The following is a 19,985-nucleotide window of genomic DNA, read 5'->3' on the forward strand; positions in this document are numbered from 1 at the left end:
CTTTATGTTTTTAACAATGGAGAGAAACTTAATAGAGTAAGTTTACACTGCCAGACTCTTTCAAGCAAGAGACGCATGTAATAATACACCCCAGGGTTCGGAAGCAAAATACAACTTTGCATCGAAAACATTAATCATTTGTTTAATTTGATAGTTTACATGTAAGCTAGATTTAATGCACACACACACACACAAACACTTTTTAAAGAACTTTTTTAAACTTAAAAGCCATCGAATTATAGGCTAATATAGCCTCACTGAAATAATCATATTAAAACAAACACAACCTTTACCATTTTTCTTTGTTACTGTACATTTAAATGCTGAATTAATTGAACATTAACATTATTATACACAGCTTCAATTTTGTATATTTATGTATTTTCATGTGCAAAAAAATAAATAAATACATAAAGTAAACTTACATAATATCGCCCCCTTTCAGAATAAAGTGGTATTGCAAAGTGGTATTCCACATTCAATCTTTAACTAAATGACAGGAGGCAATCCAACATAAATGATAGATAGATAGATAGATAGATAGATAGATAGATAGATAGATAGATAGATAGATAGATAGATAGATAGATAGATAGATAGATAGATAGATAGATAGATAGATAGATAGATAGATAGATAGATAGATAGATAGATAGATAGATATTAAACAGTGGATGGGCCCCATTGACTTCCATAGTATGGAAAAGAAATACTATTGAAGTCCCATCAGTTTGGTTACTGATATTCTTCAAAATATCTTCTTTTGTGTTCAGCAGAGGAAAGAAATTAATACAGGTTTGGAACAACTCGCAGGTGAGTAAATGATGACAGAATTGTCATTTTTGGGTGTACTATCTCTTTAAGTCTGACCAAACGACCAAAGTCGTTTTTGAGTAAATGGCGCCATCTATTGTAAGGCAAAATACCCTCTGTCAGAGTAACAGAGCCTGCGTCCCAATGTGCATACTATCCATCCTAAATGGTATGTGACATTAGTAATTGTCAATACTATTTAGGGCAGATAGGGTGGATAGTATGCACATTGGGATGCAGGAAGAGTGTTGAATTTCCATGCTTCAAACTCGGTCCTGGAGGGCCACTGTCCTGCACAGTTTAGCTCCAACCCTGACCAAACACACCTAGCTGTGAGTTTCTTAGCTTGCTCAGGTGTGTTTGATAAGGGTTGGAGCTAAACTGTCCAGGACCGAGTTTGAGAGACCCTGCTTTATGGGGACTTTCCATACACATAATGACGTTTATAGCCTACTGTACAAACTGTATATTCTATCCCCTAACCCTACCAATCACAGAAAACTTTCTGTATTTTTACAGTTATAAAAGCATAAAACGCATAATTCTGTATGATTTATAAACTGTTCTCCTTATGGGGACCAAAAAATTTCCCCACAAGGACAAGGATTTTCAGATATTGCCATCTCTGTGGGGACATTTTTCCCCATACCTGAACCACACACACACACACACACACACACACACACACACACACACACACACACAACACTTCTTTTATTGCTGTCTGTCTTGTTTATTTGGATAACAGAAAGATAACTATAGATGATATTGTTACAGGTTTGATGATGCATTTCCTTTGAGGTGTCAATATGTGTATCTCAAATATTGTTTCTAACTAAAGATGTACATTCAGATCTTATAGCTGATGTGTATGTGCTCACTTTCCGTTTCTTTAAAGATTTCAAATGGTGATTCACATGTCATGTTGAATAGGCCGGGGCAGGAAGTGCAGCGTTTACCACACCCAGCTGATTCACTTTGCTCAGAAGTCAGGCCTGTCCTTCTCCAGTTTAGAGTAGTCCATGTTGACAGCGAAGAGCTGTGGGAGGTGAAAATTGGTTAATTTATATTATTAAATTTTAATACACTAACAAAAAAGTACAGACGTTACCACCATGAGACTATTTGGCTATAATAGCTAAATATACAAAGCTGCATAATCAGAAATGGGCAAAAACAAGTGGTCTACATAAATTTTGCTTTCACCTTGTACTGGTCATTTGGCCCCAGCTTATTCCATGGCTCTGGGTTGTTCTTGCGATCCCATCTGTTGACAGATTTCAGTCAGTTCTCCATTATGTTTGATAAGGTACTGAATGAAAAGGTTACTCACGAGCAGTCAGGGTTCTTTAGAGCGAGGCGGCCCAGGTATAGCATAGACATGGTCGCTCCACCACCGATGAAAATAAAGAGAGGAATCAACTTCAAAGAGAGAAAGAATTATAAATGAATTACTAAACTGCTCAAAATACAGCTGAACAACCAATAACCTGCCTATTATGCTGCCTATAGATGTCAACCCTGTTATCATCATCATATATATATTAGACCTGAAACATAATTTGATGTAATAGAATAAAATGTTGTTGTTTTTTTTATATTCAAAAATCAAAATGTTGCCGATCAACCACATTAGAATTCCTGCACACAGGCTAATGTATGTTCTGTTCTAATGTTTTATGCTTAAGTCTTGTAAGTCTCGATAGGAAGCTGTTATGCTAAATGAATAAAAGAGGCAAAGCTGATTTAACCTCAATGCCCTTGATGGCTGCTGAACAGCCATATATGACAGATATATGCAGGCATATATCTAGGCTACAGCAGGCATACGTGCTCAGACACTGTTGTTATATGGGGAATTCAAGAGCACGCGGTATATATAGACAGAAATACATTTGGGAAATGCCAATACCCTCTCCATCACAGAATGGCCAGAATTTCTAATCACTGTGACGTGACATCCCCTATGTGGCCGTTAAGTTTATTGAAACCTTATCAAACAGCCTCGAGCAGAGGATGTATTAGCAAACGCGTAACGCCTGAAATGATTCAGAGACATGATTGGAGAGAATAAATGAATCCTCATCATTAACAGACATGAGCATCATCAGTATCAAATCTGAAATACTTACAGCCGGGTGGCTTTTCAGTTGTTTCAGTACGGTATTCAGCATGTCAAACTCCAAAAATATGTCTATACAGAGCAGGATTTGAAAGGCGTTCGTCGTACACTCAACTGTGTAGGAGAATGAGCAGTCTGATGTCAAGGGATGCCTGATATAAATGCGCTGTAGAAGATGCGCTGTGCATCTTTTCTGGCGACAGCCGACAGAGGGCGTCCGCGGGTTACATTTACATTTAGTCATTTAGCAGACGCTTTTATCCAAAGCGATTTACAGATTAGGACTAAATTAAGCGAGTCATCATGAAGAGGCAAAAACAACGCAAGTTAGACATTCATTCCTCCATTGAGTCTTTTTTCTTTATTGCAATAACAATGGGGGAATAGGGATATGCAAAACACTTGAGGGCTAGTTCACCCAAAATGTAATTCTTTCCATTTACTCACCGTTTCAAGCCCATAAGACTTCGTAACACAAATTAAGATATTTTTAATGAAATCTGAGAGCTTTCTGTCAAAGAGATCATAAAACTATAATCCATATGTGTTGAGCAGTTTATTCCAAATTTTCTGAAGAGACACGATCACTTTATGTGATGAACAGATTGAATTTAGGCTTTTATTCACATATAAACATTTCATCAACACACACATCCATTGGAAGCTCATGTTCGCTTGTCAGCGAGAACCAATGAGGTCATCTCGTGTTACGCAGCATGTTTGAGCTTCTGCGAGAACCAATGAGGTTCATTCTCATGTTACGCAGCATGTTTGAGCTTCTGAGAACCCAGGAGGTTCATTCTTGTGTTTGCGAGAACCAATGAGGTTCATTCTCGTGTTACGCAGCATGTTTGAGCTTCTGCGAGAACGAGGTTCATTCTTGTGTTACGTAGCACGTTTGAGCTTCCGCAAGAACCAATGAGGTTCATTCTCGTGTTACGCAGCATGTTTGAGCTTCTGCGAGAACGAGGTTCATTCTTGTGTTACGTAGCACGTTTGAGCTTCCGCAAGAACCAATGAGGTTCATTCTCGTGTTACACAGGTTCAGTTGAGCTTCTGTTTATGTTCGCTGATCAATGTTTATGTGAATAAAAGCCTTAATTAAATCTGTTCATCATATAAAGCGACTGAGTCTCTTCAGAAAATTTGGACTAAACTGTTACTGCTCAATTCATATGGATTAGTTTTACGATCTCTTAATTAACTTTTTGAAGCGTCAGAGTGGTGGTTGCATAGCTGTCTATGGAAGGACAGAAAGCTCTCAGATTTCATCAAAAAGATCTTCATTTGTGTTCCGAAGATGAAAGGAAGCCTTACAGGTTTGTGACGACATGAAGGTGAGTAAATTATGACAGAATTTCCATTTTTGGGTGAAATATACCTTTAACGAAGGCCTTTAACTTCTGGCTTAATCTAAGCCCTCTCTGTGAAAGGCCTAGCTGCTATAATCTCAGGAAAATAAATGAAATTTGACAAGGCACATGGGATCCAGCAAGCAATTTTTTGTTCCCAGTAAGTTCTGGGAAAGACTGTTTTTGGTTACAAAAAAAAAAGAGAACATTCATATTTGATTCCCATATGGAAACATTCTGTGTTTGCTGCAGCAGCAGATAGGAAATTGAATTGTGAAAAAAACTGTAAGGGCACACAAATAAAAAAATTCTGTTTAGTGCAGATTACATGACGTGAGATTAGCACTTAATTTTTATTTATTTTTTTACATTCTTGTCATTCTTGTTCTCCTTTTATCAGTGCCAGAACATACTGCAGACATGCAAGAATTTTTTAATTGATTTATAGAAATAAAAGAACAATAATAATAAAACAAGATTGACGAATCATCAATTTGCATGTAGTTTCCCCAAGCACTTCCCAACAGGAAGGCCAATAGTTCAAATTAATACATCTGAATATAAAGCATTTTAACCCAAGCTTAAAACATCAACAAAAATCATGTGCATTAAATGAGCACATTGAATAAAGAAATACTTTTGAAGTCAAATAGTGCATCACCACATTATATAGCTTATGTTTAGCAAAAACTTATGTGCAAACAGTAGAGCACTCAACTGAGCTTACATTCATGTCCAGATTCATCTATACAAGTAAAAAATTAACATATGTTCAAGGTACACAATTGTAACATTCATTAAACCAAAATAATCTACTTTTGTAAAAAGCACAAATGTAAAGGGTGAATGTAAATATGACTGTAATATATAGATATCACCTTAAATCCAATGACATGAATATACCCACTGAAACCCACCCACAATACCATCTTTTGATCTTTTCAATAACTGTAACTAAATAAAGCTAAAGTACAAATATAAAAATTAAAACATTTGATAATTTCTTTGCACATTATAATGCTGAAGTGGGTGGTAAAACACTGATTTAAACACAAGCATTGCCTTAATAGTAACATTTGTCTTTATATAACAAACAAATCTACTCATTCTTCCCTGTTCAGTATTCAAAGGATAGCCTTTTTCTTATAAAACTGCCTATTATTAAACCATAAATCTATCCTGTCTGCCATTCCAACAGGATATTTTCACCACTCTCATTAAAGAAATTTAAAGAAGCTGTTACTCGTATTACAATTACTTTTTAAATTGGAAAATAAATGTATACATTTTTCACTGTTCAACAATGGAAAATATTATTTTTAATAGTAAGGATGCTGAAGCAAGTACAACATTACAAGTGTTTTTAAAGACACAGTCACTTCTCTCGCTCTCTCTCTCTTATTAAGTCATCACTGTCCCACCCAGCAGGACCCTGGAGAAACTGAGAGGCTGCAGATCAGGAAGTCCACTGGAGGAAGGAGGGGCTTCGGGAGATTGACAGGGCAGAAGGCTGAGCCTGTGTGTGTGGTGAAGTTCACTTTGTTGGGGTCGGGGCAAGAGGATACATACACCTGATCCAAGCATGATGGGCTGAATTAGAGGATAGGAATACAAAATTTAAAAAAGACTTGATGCAAGGTGAAGGAAAACTACAAAAACAGTAGTGTTGTTCAAAACAAAATGCAGTGACCACTCAGAACACCACATAGAAACACCCTGTCATTGTATGCCTACTTACACGTTCTCTTCACACACTCGGACTCTCTCACAGCCCTCTGGCGGATCTCTCTGGAAGCAGTAGCTGTTATTAGGCCGTGGTGATGAGGACAACATCAGGATACATGAGTTTACCTCCCCAACTGAGGACAGAGCAGGGTCACAGTCAGTTCAAATCAGACAAGAATATAAACTAAAAAAGTGACAATATATTTCTTGTATGTTTTTTAATAGTTGTCAGTTCCATATTCTAACATTCTATTATTATAATTAATTATCTTTATCATTATGATTTGGTGAGTGAAACTAACCCAAACTGGTTTTAATATTATCAATTTGGTACATTACTATAATATTAAAGGCTAAATTTGTATTAGGTTTGTATAGGCTACTTAATAATAATAATGTTATAGAAATGATATTAATAAAAAAGAATACATTGTATTTATAAAAGTGCCTTTCAAGAACCATTTTAACGTAATTGTGTTAATGACAATTATGTTTCTGCTATTTAAAAAACAATTTATATAAACATTTAAACATTACATTTAAACATTTATGGAATTAGTTTCCATTGTTATGCTGATGACACTCAAATATATATTTCATCACGGCCGGATGAAAACGCAAAATTTTCCAAATTGACAGAGTGTGTTAAAGATATAAAAGATTGGATGACCCGTAATTTTCTTTTATTAAATCCAGACAAGACAGAGGTAATACTTATCGGTTCAAAAAACCGCCCACAAAACCTCGCACAATACAACTTTAACATCATAGGATGTCCAGTTACTTTATCCTCTACAGTAAAAGACCTGGGTGTTATACTCGATTGCAACCTGTCTTTTGAAAATCATATTTCATATGTTACAAAAACAGCATTTTTCCACCTTAGAAACATTGCTAAGCTACGTAATATGCTATCAGTTTCTGATGCAGAAAAGTTAGTTCATGCATTCATGACCTCGAGACTGGATTACTGTAATGCTTTATTAGCTGGTTGTCCTGCATCCTCAATAAACAAGCTACAGTTAGTCCAAAATGCCGCCGCTAGAGTTCTTACTAGATCAAGAAAATATGATCATATAACACCGATTTTATCATCACTGCATTGGTTACCTATAAAGTTCCGTATTAATTATAAGGTATTGCTACTGACTTATAAAGCCCTAAACGGCTTAGCTCCAGTCTATTTAACGGATCTTTTATCACCCTATAATCCATCGCGCTCTTTAAGATCACTAAATTCAAGGCTTTTGGTCATACCTAGGATATCCAGAACCACCAAAGGAGGGAGAGCATTTTCACATTTGGCTCCAAAACTCTGGAATAGTCTTCCTGATACTGTTCGTTGCTCAGACTCGCTCTCCCAGTTTAAAACTAGATTAAAGTCGCATCTCTTCAGCCAGGCATTCATATAATCCTACAGTTCAAACTACAATCCGGCCTCTAGCTCATAAATGCCAGAGGAGAACTGGCCCCCGACTGAGCCTGGGTTCTCCCAAGGTTTTTTTTTCTCCATTAGGTCACCTGATGGAGTTTTAGGACACCATTAGGTCACTTGATGAAGTTTTTCGGTTCCTTGCCACTGTTGCCTTTGGCTTGCTCAGTTGGGGATATTTTGGGGATATTTAATTTAATTTTATCAATCAATAAATTCCTCTTGAAACAAACTTTGTTGTATTATTTTAATTTAATACTGTGAAGCTGCTTTGATACAATCTGTATTGTGAAAAGCGCTATACAAATAGACTTGACTTGACTTGACTTGACTTAAATGGGAGCTGTCATAAAAACATTTCCGGACATCCCATCTCTCCTGGAAGTTCCGGAAGACTCCCGCACATTGATAGCAGCTCCGATGGCCAGAAATTATACACAATATCACGGAAATGGAGCGTGCGAGACAGAAGCCCTGTTTCCACCATGGTATTTAGATGCATTTTCAGTGATCCGATCACAAATGGTCAGCCAAGACTCATTACCGTTTTCACCTGGAATTATTATGCATTTCAAAAGCATCCCCAGTGACCACTTGCTTCCGGATTAACTATTTTTATTTTCATCACACATCTACAGTACATCACTTTCAGCGCACGAATACTATTGAATGAACAAACTAGTGTTACACGGCTTACCCAGATATATAATATAATAGAATAAATATAATACTGTTATAATGCACTGTCCTTTGGGGGGCGGCTGCACCCTAATTAGGCTTATTATTTTGCATTTTAGACTTATTTAGCATTTTAGACTTATTTTGAGCACAAAGTTATTCCTGTACATGTAAATGATGCAAGTGTAATTGTTTAGTAAATCTTTTATTTATTTATTTATTTATTTATATCAAGTTATACTTTCACCCATGTGATGTAGTTAAGATGTGTGTGGGAATTACTGCACTGTGGTTGCTGAACTTTTTTGGGAATGTCTAAAATTGTGTGCAAAACAAACACACCCCGTTCAAGCCCTGGTATACAGTACATACTGTACAAAAACTAAAACAGTTTTACATTAATCATTGTAGCTTTCAGCCCTCTGTTGGTGAAAATAATCACTACAAAATTGCTCTGGTAACCTGCAGAGTATGTGGGTCGGGCTTTTTGTTGTGTATTTGAAGGGTGTTTTGGATAGATTTAGTAGGGGCCAGGACACCAAAAACCAGGATTGTCTGCGGAAACAGGGACGTCTGTCCACCATTATATACAGTGAGAGTAAAAAAAAAAAAAAAAAAAAGACACCTACCAGTATCAAGATCTAAAGGGCACTGTGGAGTGCAAGATGTGAATGAAGATAAAGAGGACTGGGAAGATACACAAGAAGACTCGATCTGAAACCCACTCCTGGAGCTCAGGTGTGGAACAGGAGCCCTGTGGCCATCAGGAACCTCATGTAGCTAAAAAACAAAAGAAAAACACAAATACAGTTACATACGTTTCCAGTTGTTCAGGTTTGTGTAAAAAAAAAAAAAAAAAACTGAGCATTTGGCCTCGGTTATCCAGTTTATATAATATGCAAATTAGCATGACATCAGCCTTCACAATCAGTTCAAACAGTGAAAAGTGTAAAGAAACTTACTCCACAATGGTCAACGGGTGAATAATGTATGAAGACTTTCTCCAGCTCCTGATCTAGTCTCTCTTCACTGTGTCGAAGACGAGACGGCAGTCGAGTCAATGACGCAGCCGAGGACTGAGAAGACAGGAAACGCACACATATTGGTACTACAATGATTAAATGGCCTTTCCATTTTTATCTATAGGTTTTAAATTGAGCTAATGCTATTTTTATCCTTTCTGTTGTCGGTGGCCACTTTTTTTTCCTGTTTCCTACATTTTTATCCCCAAATTGTAGGTGAACAACAAACAGACTTTAAAGGCATGTTTAAACATAATACATCTTCAAACTCCTGAGAATGATGAAAATTACCACATCACACATATGACATTTCATGGTCACAATTTAAGATGAAGTTAGCAAAGATAAGGGGATTTGTTTGAATGTTTATTTATATGCAAGAGCATTAGACAAAAACTAAAAAGATGGTTTCAGTTTTATATTTTCAATCCATGCTGGATGTTCTGATTTAATTATTCTCCTAAGCCTGATATGTGTGTGTGTGTGTGTGTGTGTGTGTGTGTGTGTGTGTGTGTGTGTGTGTGTGTCTGTGTGTGTGTGTGTGTCTGTGTCTGTGTCTGTGTCTGTGTCTGTGTGTGTGTGTGTGTGTGTGTGTGTGTGTGTGTGTGTGTGTGTGTGTGTGTGTGTGTATCCATCCATCCATCCATCCACAACTAGTTGTTCTCCAATGTGTACCTGAGTGGATCCACTTTATGGAGTTGAATCATTAATGCCCTGAAGATGAATGATGGATGTTACAAAGATGAAATTAACTAATTTAATAATTGATGATCTTTACAACAGAACTGTATCAACAACACTAAACTGACTTCAGCTGAAAAATGAAACTTTTATTTTAGAGCTGCTGTACAAGTGTACAGCCAAATTGAACCGTTTGAATCACTGAATAATTTTCCTGTTATCACTTTAAAGCTGCTTTGAAAAAATGTGTATTGTCTAAGGTGCTATATAAATAACGATAACTTGACAATATTTATTGCTCATTTCATTGTCAGTGAGTACTGCAGTCTCCTGCATTGTTGTACATGTGTTTAATAAAACTTGTAGTAGCGATTATAATACCAAGTTTACAGTACATATCTAATGAAGTGCTGTGCATGTCATGTGGCAGAAGGATGGCCTTCAATTTGGTGCTAAAAAATGTAGTAATGGATAAAAACTAATAATGACAACAGTCAGAAAAACACCTTCATATCCAACTAAAACTAAACTGGAATTAGGAACCATAATACAAAATGAAATAAAACTCTGAAATGAATAACCCTGGAGTGTGTGATTTCTGTTTGCATCTGGCCAGCATGTGTTAAAGCAGAACAGCTTTTGACAACCACTCTTCCTGTTACATTTTGCAATCCTCCACACTTCCTCTAACATTTTTGTACATGTGTCAGAATATATCACTTGAGTGCATTTGAAGGCTTCACCCACAGACCACTGAACTCATTTGAATTTTATGAGCTTTGGTACAGCCAATAACGAGCCCACTAAACTACAATACAAACAGGATCTTATTCTAATTTCATATGCAAAAATGTGTCGTAGCACACTGATACGTGAAATGCAATCACATAGATTTTCACGCAAAAACTAGCTAGACAAATAATGACTAAATGTTTAGATATTTTAAATAAAAAGTAAAAGCTGTTTGCCTGTGCAAAACTCACTGTCATTATTCTAGGGTGTTGTGGGTGGTTGCTAGGGTGTTGCCATGTTGCTAAGGTGTTGTAAGTGGCTGTTAGCATATTGCTTTGTTTGGTGTTCTGGGTGGTTGCTAACCAAGTAAAATAAAATAAAAGTCTCTAAGATATGATCCTTGGATATGACTTGGGTCCCTCCTTAAATGCAAGCAACATTTAGACTCAGACTCAGCCTCAGAAGTCACACACATGGACCGAACGTCTGATGCATAAGGCACACAAAATTGAAAGTCATTATCTGATTTCCTGGAGACATGTGTGTCGCGTTCTTTAATGATCCGCCTGGAAACAAAACTGTTATGATGCCAAACCCCCTCATAAAAGTAGAAAGTGTTTACAACTGTGACAATGAGCACTTATCAGGATCAACTAAACGCTGGATTTTCAGAAGTATGTGAATTTCACAGCATAGACTTTATAAAATACGTCCAAAAGTTTTACATGCCGGTTTATTGTAGGGACATTGACGTTATATTTTCACGTGCCGGTCAGACTTTTGGGCGGACCTTGGCCAATGAATGGAATGGTGGAGTCCAGTGCCCGGTTGCATGAAACCTCTTAAGTGGTTTGACTTAAAGGTATCCCTGAGGGGGAAAAATCCCTGAGGCAAGGGATTTCTTTAAGAGCATTGCAACAAACGTCACCCTTACCTGAGTGTTTATACTAAGCATTTTGCGATAGTTTCTGGCAATTGCTATAGTTACGAAATCTCACACAATAAACAGAACATAATGAACCACTGACTTTTGAACAAGTTTTACATTTACTAAACTATACAGCTGTACTACAATATTTGAGTTATGGAAATTATTAAAGCGTCCTAAAATTCGAGCACATCTCTATGAGCCCAGCTACGACACCCGAGGATGCTCAAAATCCTGCCGCGCCACTCACATAGTTTTTCATAAAATTACATTATACTTGTCCGGCTCGTTGTTACTGTATTGTACTCGCACATCAACGCCACTTTGCCTGTTTGGTGATTAGATTCACAGATTTTTTGCAGCCTTGAAGCACGAAAGTACAGAATGACGTGTTTGGTGTCCAAGATGTCACGCTGCTTGATGCCTAATCCTGTGTGCTAAGCAGCTTTACAGTAGGCTACTGGAAACAAGAAATCTAAACCAAATTGGACCAAGGAGAAAAAAAATTGCTTCTTGAAAGATGGGGGAAAAACACCCAAGCTTGCCGCTATAATCAGACACTCTTGCGCAGAAGACGAAAGCCTGACATGAGATAAGTAATTCAAGCACACAGTGGAAGTGATGAAAAAATATGGTAAAAAAAAAAAATCGGCAGCAAAGAAGACATCGCAGGTGACGTGGCATTTTCTGCCAAAGAGAGCAAGTTCCTCGGCTGCTTCAAGTTATCCTAAATTGCCGTTGACTCAGCAGCACGCCAATCCGGCTTCCATACCCGCTCAGCCCCAGCAGAAAGCTTTTGAAGTTTAAGCAGGGCTTCCAGCCAGTGAAGTGCTACCCGTTTCCTTCTAGTGGAGGCTTGGGAAGCCATTCCAGGCGTGTTTAATTGGGTTTTAGATACGATAAAAAGGAGTTACTCGTTCCAATTCACTTGTAGACCCCCCCGCTTCAGGGATGTGACTTACACTTCGGTCTCGGATGCCAACTCTCATGGCCTCCAAGCCGAGATACAGGTTCTGCTAGCATAGTGTGTGGTAGAAAAGGTCCCCGCTGCCCACAGGCTTTTACAGCCTCTACTTCCTCATCCCCAAGAAGGATGGTGCCTGTCTCTAGCTCGACGTACCTTAATGAAATGCGTGGATGCAGCTCACAGCTCAACTGTGTGCACACAGTTCTCTGCTCCTCAGCCATCTAATGTAGAAAGTCTGGGGTTCAAAATAAACTTGAGCAAGAGCTCACTGTCCCCCAGCCAACGCATCATGTTCCTGGGGGCAGTATTCGACCCGCCCGAAATGCGGGCCTGGATTTCACCGGATCGCTCCCTGAAAATTTTGTTAGTGACAGCATTCAGAACAGGGAGCACTTGAAGACATTTCGGAAGCTGCTCGGGCCTCATGGCAGCAGCCTCCTCAGTAATTCTTGGGCCCTTTACACATTACAACACTAGTTGAAGGCCCGCATCCAACCTTTTTTGGAGCATTTCTATTCAATATTCCAATAACCAAACATGCAACCCATGTTTCCCTAAGGGAGCCCTTAAAGGGCTTTCATGCATCTGGGCCCAGACCTTCTGCCGTCAGTCTTAAGGTCTGGCTACGCAAGCCAACATTTAATAAAACACTAAGTTAGGGCTGCACGATTAATCACAATTTACATGTAATCGCACTTAAATCAAGATGGCTTATCGCGATTTTAAAATCGCAAAGGCTGCGATAATTTTTTATGCGCAGCTAGTCATTGATGTACGGCTCTGTAAACGCTGCTCCATCTGAAAGCACTGTGAGTGAGTCACTTATAACGTGCATTTGAAAAAACAACACGCGTCAAACATCTTTCCAAAACATGGAAGCATTTATGAACCTCTTGTCCAACAACAGACAACATTTAATAACATGCATTCACTCCAAACTCACTTCATAACGACAGTTGAGCATCCTTCTGTGAGATGATGTGCCGTCTTACACAGAATAAGTCAGTCGTGTATTTATAAGTCATGTTTAATCAAAGCGTTTCAATCTTCTGTTTATTCAGCTACAGCGATAGGGATTTCCTGGAATGATGCGCATTATTGTACTTCTGCGGTGGGGCATATTTATCGTGTTTGAATGAGAGCGCCCTCTGGTGTTCAAATGGGGGAGTATTTACTACCGATCAGCCGCACTCCACGGACAAGCTGCGCATAAAATAATCGCAGCCTTTGCCAAATCGCGTACGGTTTTATTGCGATTAATCGTGCAGCCCTACACTAAGTGCAAACAGCCTGCCTTGTTGGCAGAGGCTATTTACACTAACTTCACCCACAATTGTCTAGTTGAAACAGAATTTACAAAAGAAACCTGTTTGATAACGAACAGTGGCATGAGTAAGAATAGTGAATTTAGCTTTTGCTGCGACTGACCAGAGTTTGAATCCACCTTTTCCGATCCCATTCTTCGTTTTTTTCTTCGTTTTTTTTTTATCACATATCAGCTCAGAGAGGTATTCATTCAAAATAATAATGAAGAAAATATTTGAAAAGTGGAGATAAGTGCCTAATGGGTATTTTTAATTAAGGGTACCACTGGATATGGTGCTACAGTGCTACATGCTAAGCTAAAAGCTCTTGCCAACCAAGTCCTTCTTGTATTCTAGTATACACTCATGGATTTGTATTTTAACTTTGGTGATCTTGGTTAAATCTGAGATACCGTATCTTCTACTGTTTTATAATGTACAACAATACACTGAGGTGCAAATAGTATCTGCCACTATTTGGATTAAGTATAAATAGTTTTTATTTACCTATTTACCCTATTTACACTTAGCCTTTTCACAAATAGCCACTGCCTAAATTAAATTAAACCACAATTAGACAAATTCCAAATAACTTTAATTTTATGTTCAGGTTGAAAAGAGAAATGAGGATTGTGAATGAGGAACCAGGGAGCATAGAACAGCGAGAAAGAGAGAATGATAGTGTGTGTGTGTGTGTGTGTGTGTGTGTGTGTGTGTGTGTTAGTACCTGATGTTGGTTGTGCAGTTTCTCTTGGTTGCCAACTGGAAAACCTGACCTTTGCTTCTGTTGCAGTTGTTGTTTCAGCTTGGAAAACTTAGAAAGAAAAACAGTGTAAGAACAAAAAAAAAAAAGAGCAGAGAAACAGCAGACATTTTCTTACTCACATATACAAGTATGTAGTGTGATCTAGAGTAATACATTTTCCATGAGTCACAACACATGAACTTTCTATAGTTTCAAGCTATTTCCATAACAGAATTGAAGTGGCATGTTTACTGTGATGTTTGACTTACCGATGAACCTGCACACATGTCACTTCCATCCTGGAGATGATCTGAATTTCCCCATGATGCTGAGCGTTTGTGAAATCCAACAGCTGTTCTTTCAGCTCCAGCTAACCACGAATGTGGTGTCTTTTACAAAAATAACAGCAATCATAAATACATAAAATTACACTTTAAACATTTAATTTGCTTAGACAGCAATTGTGTTGTTGTACTGGGCTGGCTGATTTCTTAAAGGGATTGCATTTTTGGCCTTATTTTAAAGTTGGCATGACATGAAAATTCACCCCATCTATTTTATAATTGCATGTTATAGATCTTATTAGGAACGATTGTATGTTTGTTTGTTTGTTTTTTGACCTCATAATGTTTAATCAAAATGTCATAACTCATAAATGCCTGCTGATGTGCATATATGCAGGACTTCTCCAATCATTTAGTCCACTTAAACCCTGCCCCTGCAAGCTTGTGTTCTTCTGCTTCCACTTATGAGTGCAAAGCCCACATCTCAAAATCTAATCAACCAATAAATAAAGTTAAGTATTTGTTTATTTTTTGATAAACCGTTACACGCGAATGTACATCACAATGCAGAAGAAAACATCTGCTTGTCTGTCCTGCATGCTTTCATCCTATGAAAAACAGCTTTGTGAACATTCCACTAAATGTCTTCTTTTGTTTCATGGATGAACAATTTTGGAACCAGGGCTGAAGCCACCACATCCCCCTAACAAATCAATAAGGATTTTCATTGAACGATTTGTTTAATTTTGCCTTAGGTTGAGTAAAAAAAGATAATTCTCATTTTTGGGTGAACTAGTACAATCAGATATTTTGTTATTAAACAGCATCACAAGCAAAGAAAATACATTTACCTAAGAGAGACTCATTTATAAGGTAATTTTAGTGGGTAAAACAGTCTTAAGTCAACAATATAAAAGGAAGCGTGAAATTTTGACTTATATTATAAGGAACAGAAAACAGATGATATTTAAAAATAAAAAGCTAATGTGCCAACTTCCCTTCACAGCTGAGCTGAAGGTTAAAGTTCATAGTGATTGCAGTAAATCATAGGATGTGATGTAATAGCCTAGTTTTTACACACCACGGTACAGTGATGGAGTCCGAAGAGACAATGGACCTCTGGTATTTACCACGGTACTGCATGGCTCTGTTTACACTGTTATTAACATAAGTTTTGGGTGAGTCAGCTGACACACACTGTTGGTAAACTTATCCACTTGTTATCAGGGCACCTGAAAATGATGTTGATTCTAAGGCAGGCCCTGTTTACACCTGGTATTAAGATGCGTTTTGGTTGGATCGCAAGTAGACGAGGGAGACACATTCCTGTTTACACCTGGTATTTTAATCCATCTCTTTTGCCCACTTTCTACAACTTCTGTCCTGATTTCTTCGAGGGGAGGGTCTATGGGTGGGTAAATGTAGTTTTTTTAAGATCTTTAGATCTAATGGACAAAATAATCTACAATTTACATATGAATGCGGACAGACAATGGAAACAATAAGGAGAGCATCAGCTTTCTTTACTGCGCTGAGACAAGACCACACCGAACGCTGTGAGTGTGTGTTAGAAATCAGAAATGGTGAGAGAACATTGTGCTTGGTGTGTTTTTCATCTTCAAACCAAACTTGGGTCTCCAACTGACAAAGTTTAAATCCTGTCTGGCTAGGGCACTTTACATAATGTTTACGCATTTTGTGGCTGTTCGAATGCATTCTACCAAATGAGCGTCTACACTATGAAAGCAATCCGGTCGAATGCGCTTTCGTCTACCTCTGGAAGTGGTCGAAAGTGGACAAGCTCAAAACCTTTTAGATCCCATTAACACCTGTATTTAGCGTCGTCCACTTGAAATCCGATCAACCAAAACGCATTCTTATTACCAGGTGTAAACAGGGCCTAAAAGTGAATACACTAGGTCTATATGGGGACAATATTAACATTTTCATGTACCATGGTGTTTATATTGAATACCACAGTCTACTTCCAATTAAATGGAACCTTTAAACAGTTTGATCTAGAATCTATACAATACATACACTATTAAAAATAAAGGTTCTTCATTGGCATCTATGGTTCCATGAAGAATTCCAACAAATCTTTCTATACCACAAAAGGTTTTTTTTCTACGACACTATGACCACTTGACCTTTCTGAAAGGTTCTTTGGGGTACCAAAAATGGTTCTTCTATGGCATCCTTGTGAAAAACCCTCTTTATTTTTATATCACACACTTTACAGAATATCACTAATGGCTGAGCCGTTGATATGATGGATTAGAATTTATTATGGACTCGGATTATAATTTGAATCAGGCCCACATGATTCAGCCAGGACATTGAATCACTTCACCTGTGTGGATTTATCTTCCCTGCCGTGTCTGCTGGGACTGTGTTTGTCACCCACTTTGGGCCACTGGCCTTGCAAGTACGGCCCAACAATTGCATCCAAAGATAGTGTGCGCCGGATCCGAGTCTGCAAACACCACTCGGCTTTGGTCCAATCACCTGAGGAACCAAGAAAGCTTGTGTATTGAATAAAAAGGCTTTCAGACAAAACACCTGAAATCAAAGTGATCACAGTATATTGCATGGAGAGAAAACCAGTGCTTAGCAATTATCTATACACTTCAATGAGGAAACATGCTATTAATCATGCTATTCTTAAATGTGTGTATTTGCAACTTTTTTCCTATATCCTCTTTTGTATCAAACTTCACTATTCACTGGTCTAGAATAGATCATAAAAGTTCTTGAATTACTGGCTATGAAAAAGATATATTAGACATTATGTATTACATACAATGAAATCTCTAAAATATAACAATTTGAGCTGATTAACATGAATTTCACAATGTCTTAGCATTTAGATTGTCTGTCTTTTGCTTTAATGACGATAACACTGTAGCTGACACGAACAAAACCAGATCGTGTTTTCCACCAAGACTTGAGATGTTTCAAAGAGCATCTTGTGCTTCACTGGAAGCAAGAAAATGTGACCTTTAGTACAAAGGAGTTCACATGACCAGTGCCACCAGTGTTGTATTATTTGATTAGTGAAATATCGAAAATATTTCTTCTTTATTATTCTCCAAATGTCATAAAAATGCCTTGCTTCATAAAATACTTTATTTATTTATTTATTTTTATAAAAAAAAAAAAAAAAACTTCTTTATTTCAAGCTGTAAATTAGATTTTGATTCGCATAGTCCCCACTGTATATTGGACAAAATATGAAACCATCCATCTTTATAAGTGTAATTTATAAGTTTAAAGTTAATATACAGCCAGTATTTATAATTAATATGATGATGATATTACTATGCACTAGCAAAGTCCAGAAGAAAACTTCAGTGTGGGTAGATGAACTCACTGATAAATTTAATCTTTGCCCAGAGATAATGAGAAACCATACTAAAAAGCACAGTTTAACGCTCAAATAAGCGTAATACAACTGTTTATGTATACGTTGATCGTTTAAAGCACATAAAATAAAATACAAATAAAAAATCAAATAATAATGTGTTTTCAAACTCAATCATTTCCTGTTAATCTTCAAGGACATTTAGTGGCTCAGATCATGTGTGATAGTTACTGATGTGTATTATATACTTCACCTGAAGTGATATTTGTGACGGCAGCTCCAGCTGGTTTGTGCAGTGTGAAGGGAACAGTAGCTTTAAGAGGCTGGAGACCTGATCCGCTCCTGGACATCTTCATTTCTCCACAAACACTCTGGCGTCATAGGCTCATACGCTTCTTTTTGTCTGTGTAGTTACATAACAAAACTGCGTAGAAGACGACGGGTGCAAACATCTAGTTTCTTAACCAGACAGATAACTACAAGATATGCTTAGTTAATCGTATACGAGTTGAGAGTAAGTTTCTCTGCTGATCAACAAACACCGACTGACTGAACTGAGTGACCCGAACTCTGCCTATCGAAACGTTCTGTCGGATCTTTCATTCATTTTAGGAAGTGGGCGGATACCTCCAGAATTCGCCTTTTGATTGGCTAAAAGAAATGGCTATCCAGAAATACACCATATTAACATTAAAAAGTATTTAACTTAAACATTATTTTGGCTTGATCTTAAATAATTAAATGCAGTGCTGCAATTTTTGCAGTGTATTAACTGACACGCACACAAAAAATTAAGTATTCTGATACTTCTATGCAACTACTTCACAAACTCAGTAGGGCATAGGCCTACTACTTCAAGAAACCGCATAAAATACAAGTTGTATGGCTTTGAGTCGCTTTCTTTTAGTTCTGAGGCTATCTATGCTAGGGTACTTCCGATGAAAAGCTGAAGCAATGATGTTTGATGTCATTGACTTCAAATCAGTCGCAATGCATGTTGAATGAGTACAAGTGCAAATGAGATTTGTATGGAAGCTTATTTCCACCATGAAATAAAAAAATAAAAAAAGGTAATAGTGACTTTTTATCTCACAATTTTGACTTTTTTCTCGCAATTGCAAATGTATTTCTCAAATTGCGAGTTTATAGCTCACAATTCAGCCTTTTTTTTTCAGAATTGAGAAGGAACATTTTGAGTAATTGCGACATTTTATCTCACAATTCGGACTTTTCTTGCAATTGCAAGTTTAAATCTCACAATTCTGAGAAAAAAGTCAGAATTTCTCCCAGTTGCGAGTTAAGTTTGCAGTTCTGACCTTTTTTCTCAGAATTGCGAGATACAAACTCTGCTTTACATTTTTTCATATCTACTGTATGTATAGAAGTGGTATTTCTTCCAAGGGTGTAACAGTCCCGTCCCTGTGGGTGTCTTCAGCATGTATTGTTGGAGATAACCTTCCTCCCAATGTCTGAAGACCAGGGAGTGCAATCAGTGGTGGTTTGCATAGGGTGGAGTTTATGTGAGATAACACTTTCTGAATATGCCCATTTTTGCAGAAGAGCTGTTCTGTGGTTTGTACACTAACTTGTTTTTTGTAAAAAAAAAAAAAAAAAAAAAAAAAATATATAATAATAATAATATATATATATATATATATATATATATATATATATATATAGTCTTTCTTTAAAATAAATGATATTTTGTTTTCTGTGGTTTACATTTATTAAATTTTCATATTTTAGGATTACAGAGATTTTTAAGAATATGAAATCTGAGAGACTTTTAGATCTTTCAAAGGAGGTTTTTGAGACAAACAGTGATCCAAGAATGCG

At 37.3% G+C, this 19,985-nt stretch overlaps 2 protein-coding genes across 2 annotated transcripts; both read right to left on the reverse strand.

Moving 5' to 3' along the window:
• Nucleotides 1-1,522: 1,522 nt before the first annotated feature.
• ndufa4b (NDUFA4 mitochondrial complex associated b) lies at nucleotides 1,523-3,107 on the reverse strand. Its single transcript, XM_082151668.1, has 4 exons — nucleotides 2,946-3,107; nucleotides 2,147-2,235; nucleotides 2,020-2,080; nucleotides 1,523-1,852 (listed from the first exon to the last, which is right to left on the reverse strand). The coding sequence occupies exons 1-4, from the start codon at nucleotides 2,985-2,987 to the stop codon at nucleotides 1,796-1,798; spliced, it is 249 nt and encodes an 82-aa protein (XP_082007794.1). The 5' UTR covers nucleotides 2,988-3,107; the 3' UTR covers nucleotides 1,523-1,795.
• A 1,607-nt stretch (nucleotides 3,108-4,714) lies between these two features.
• Nucleotides 4,715-18,744, reverse strand: fam117ab (family with sequence similarity 117 member Ab). Its single transcript, XM_082152922.1, has 8 exons — nucleotides 18,403-18,744; nucleotides 17,139-17,293; nucleotides 14,771-14,890; nucleotides 14,484-14,570; nucleotides 9,085-9,198; nucleotides 8,752-8,902; nucleotides 6,026-6,146; nucleotides 4,715-5,877 (listed from the first exon to the last, which is right to left on the reverse strand). The coding sequence occupies exons 1-8, from the start codon at nucleotides 18,503-18,505 to the stop codon at nucleotides 5,697-5,699; spliced, it is 1,032 nt and encodes a 343-aa protein (XP_082009048.1). The 5' UTR covers nucleotides 18,506-18,744; the 3' UTR covers nucleotides 4,715-5,696.
• Between the last annotated feature and the right edge of the window lie 1,241 nt (nucleotides 18,745-19,985).

Source organism: Leuciscus leuciscus, assembly GCF_965113295.1.
Source record: "Leuciscus leuciscus genome assembly, chromosome: 21".
In the NCBI taxonomy this organism is placed as follows: Eukaryota; Metazoa; Chordata; class Actinopteri; order Cypriniformes; family Leuciscidae; genus Leuciscus; species Leuciscus leuciscus.

Excerpts from the sequence above, each read along its gene's own strand:
- ndufa4b (XM_082151668.1), bottom strand. The coding sequence starts at position 2,987 with ATGCTGAATACCGTACTGAAACAACTGAAAAGCCACCCGGCT. Across the intron at positions 2,081-2,146 it reads CTAAAGAACCCTGACTGCTC|ATGGGATCGCAAGAACAACC; the intron begins GTGAGTAACCTT and ends ATCTGTCAACAG. Across the intron at positions 1,853-2,019 it reads GGCCAAATGACCAGTACAAG|CTCTTCGCTGTCAACATGGA; the intron begins GTGAAAGCAAAA and ends CACCTCCCACAG.
- fam117ab (XM_082152922.1), bottom strand. The coding sequence starts at position 18,505 with ATGAAGATGTCCAGGAGCGGATCAGGTCTCCAGCCTCTTAAAGCTACT. Across the intron at positions 17,294-18,402 it reads CGTCACAAATATCACTTCAG|GTGATTGGACCAAAGCCGAG; the intron begins GTGAAGTATATA and ends TTGGTTCCTCAG. Across the intron at positions 9,199-14,483 it reads AACTGCACAACCAACATCAG|TCCTCGGCTGCGTCATTGAC; the intron begins GTACTAACACAC and ends CTGTCTTCTCAG.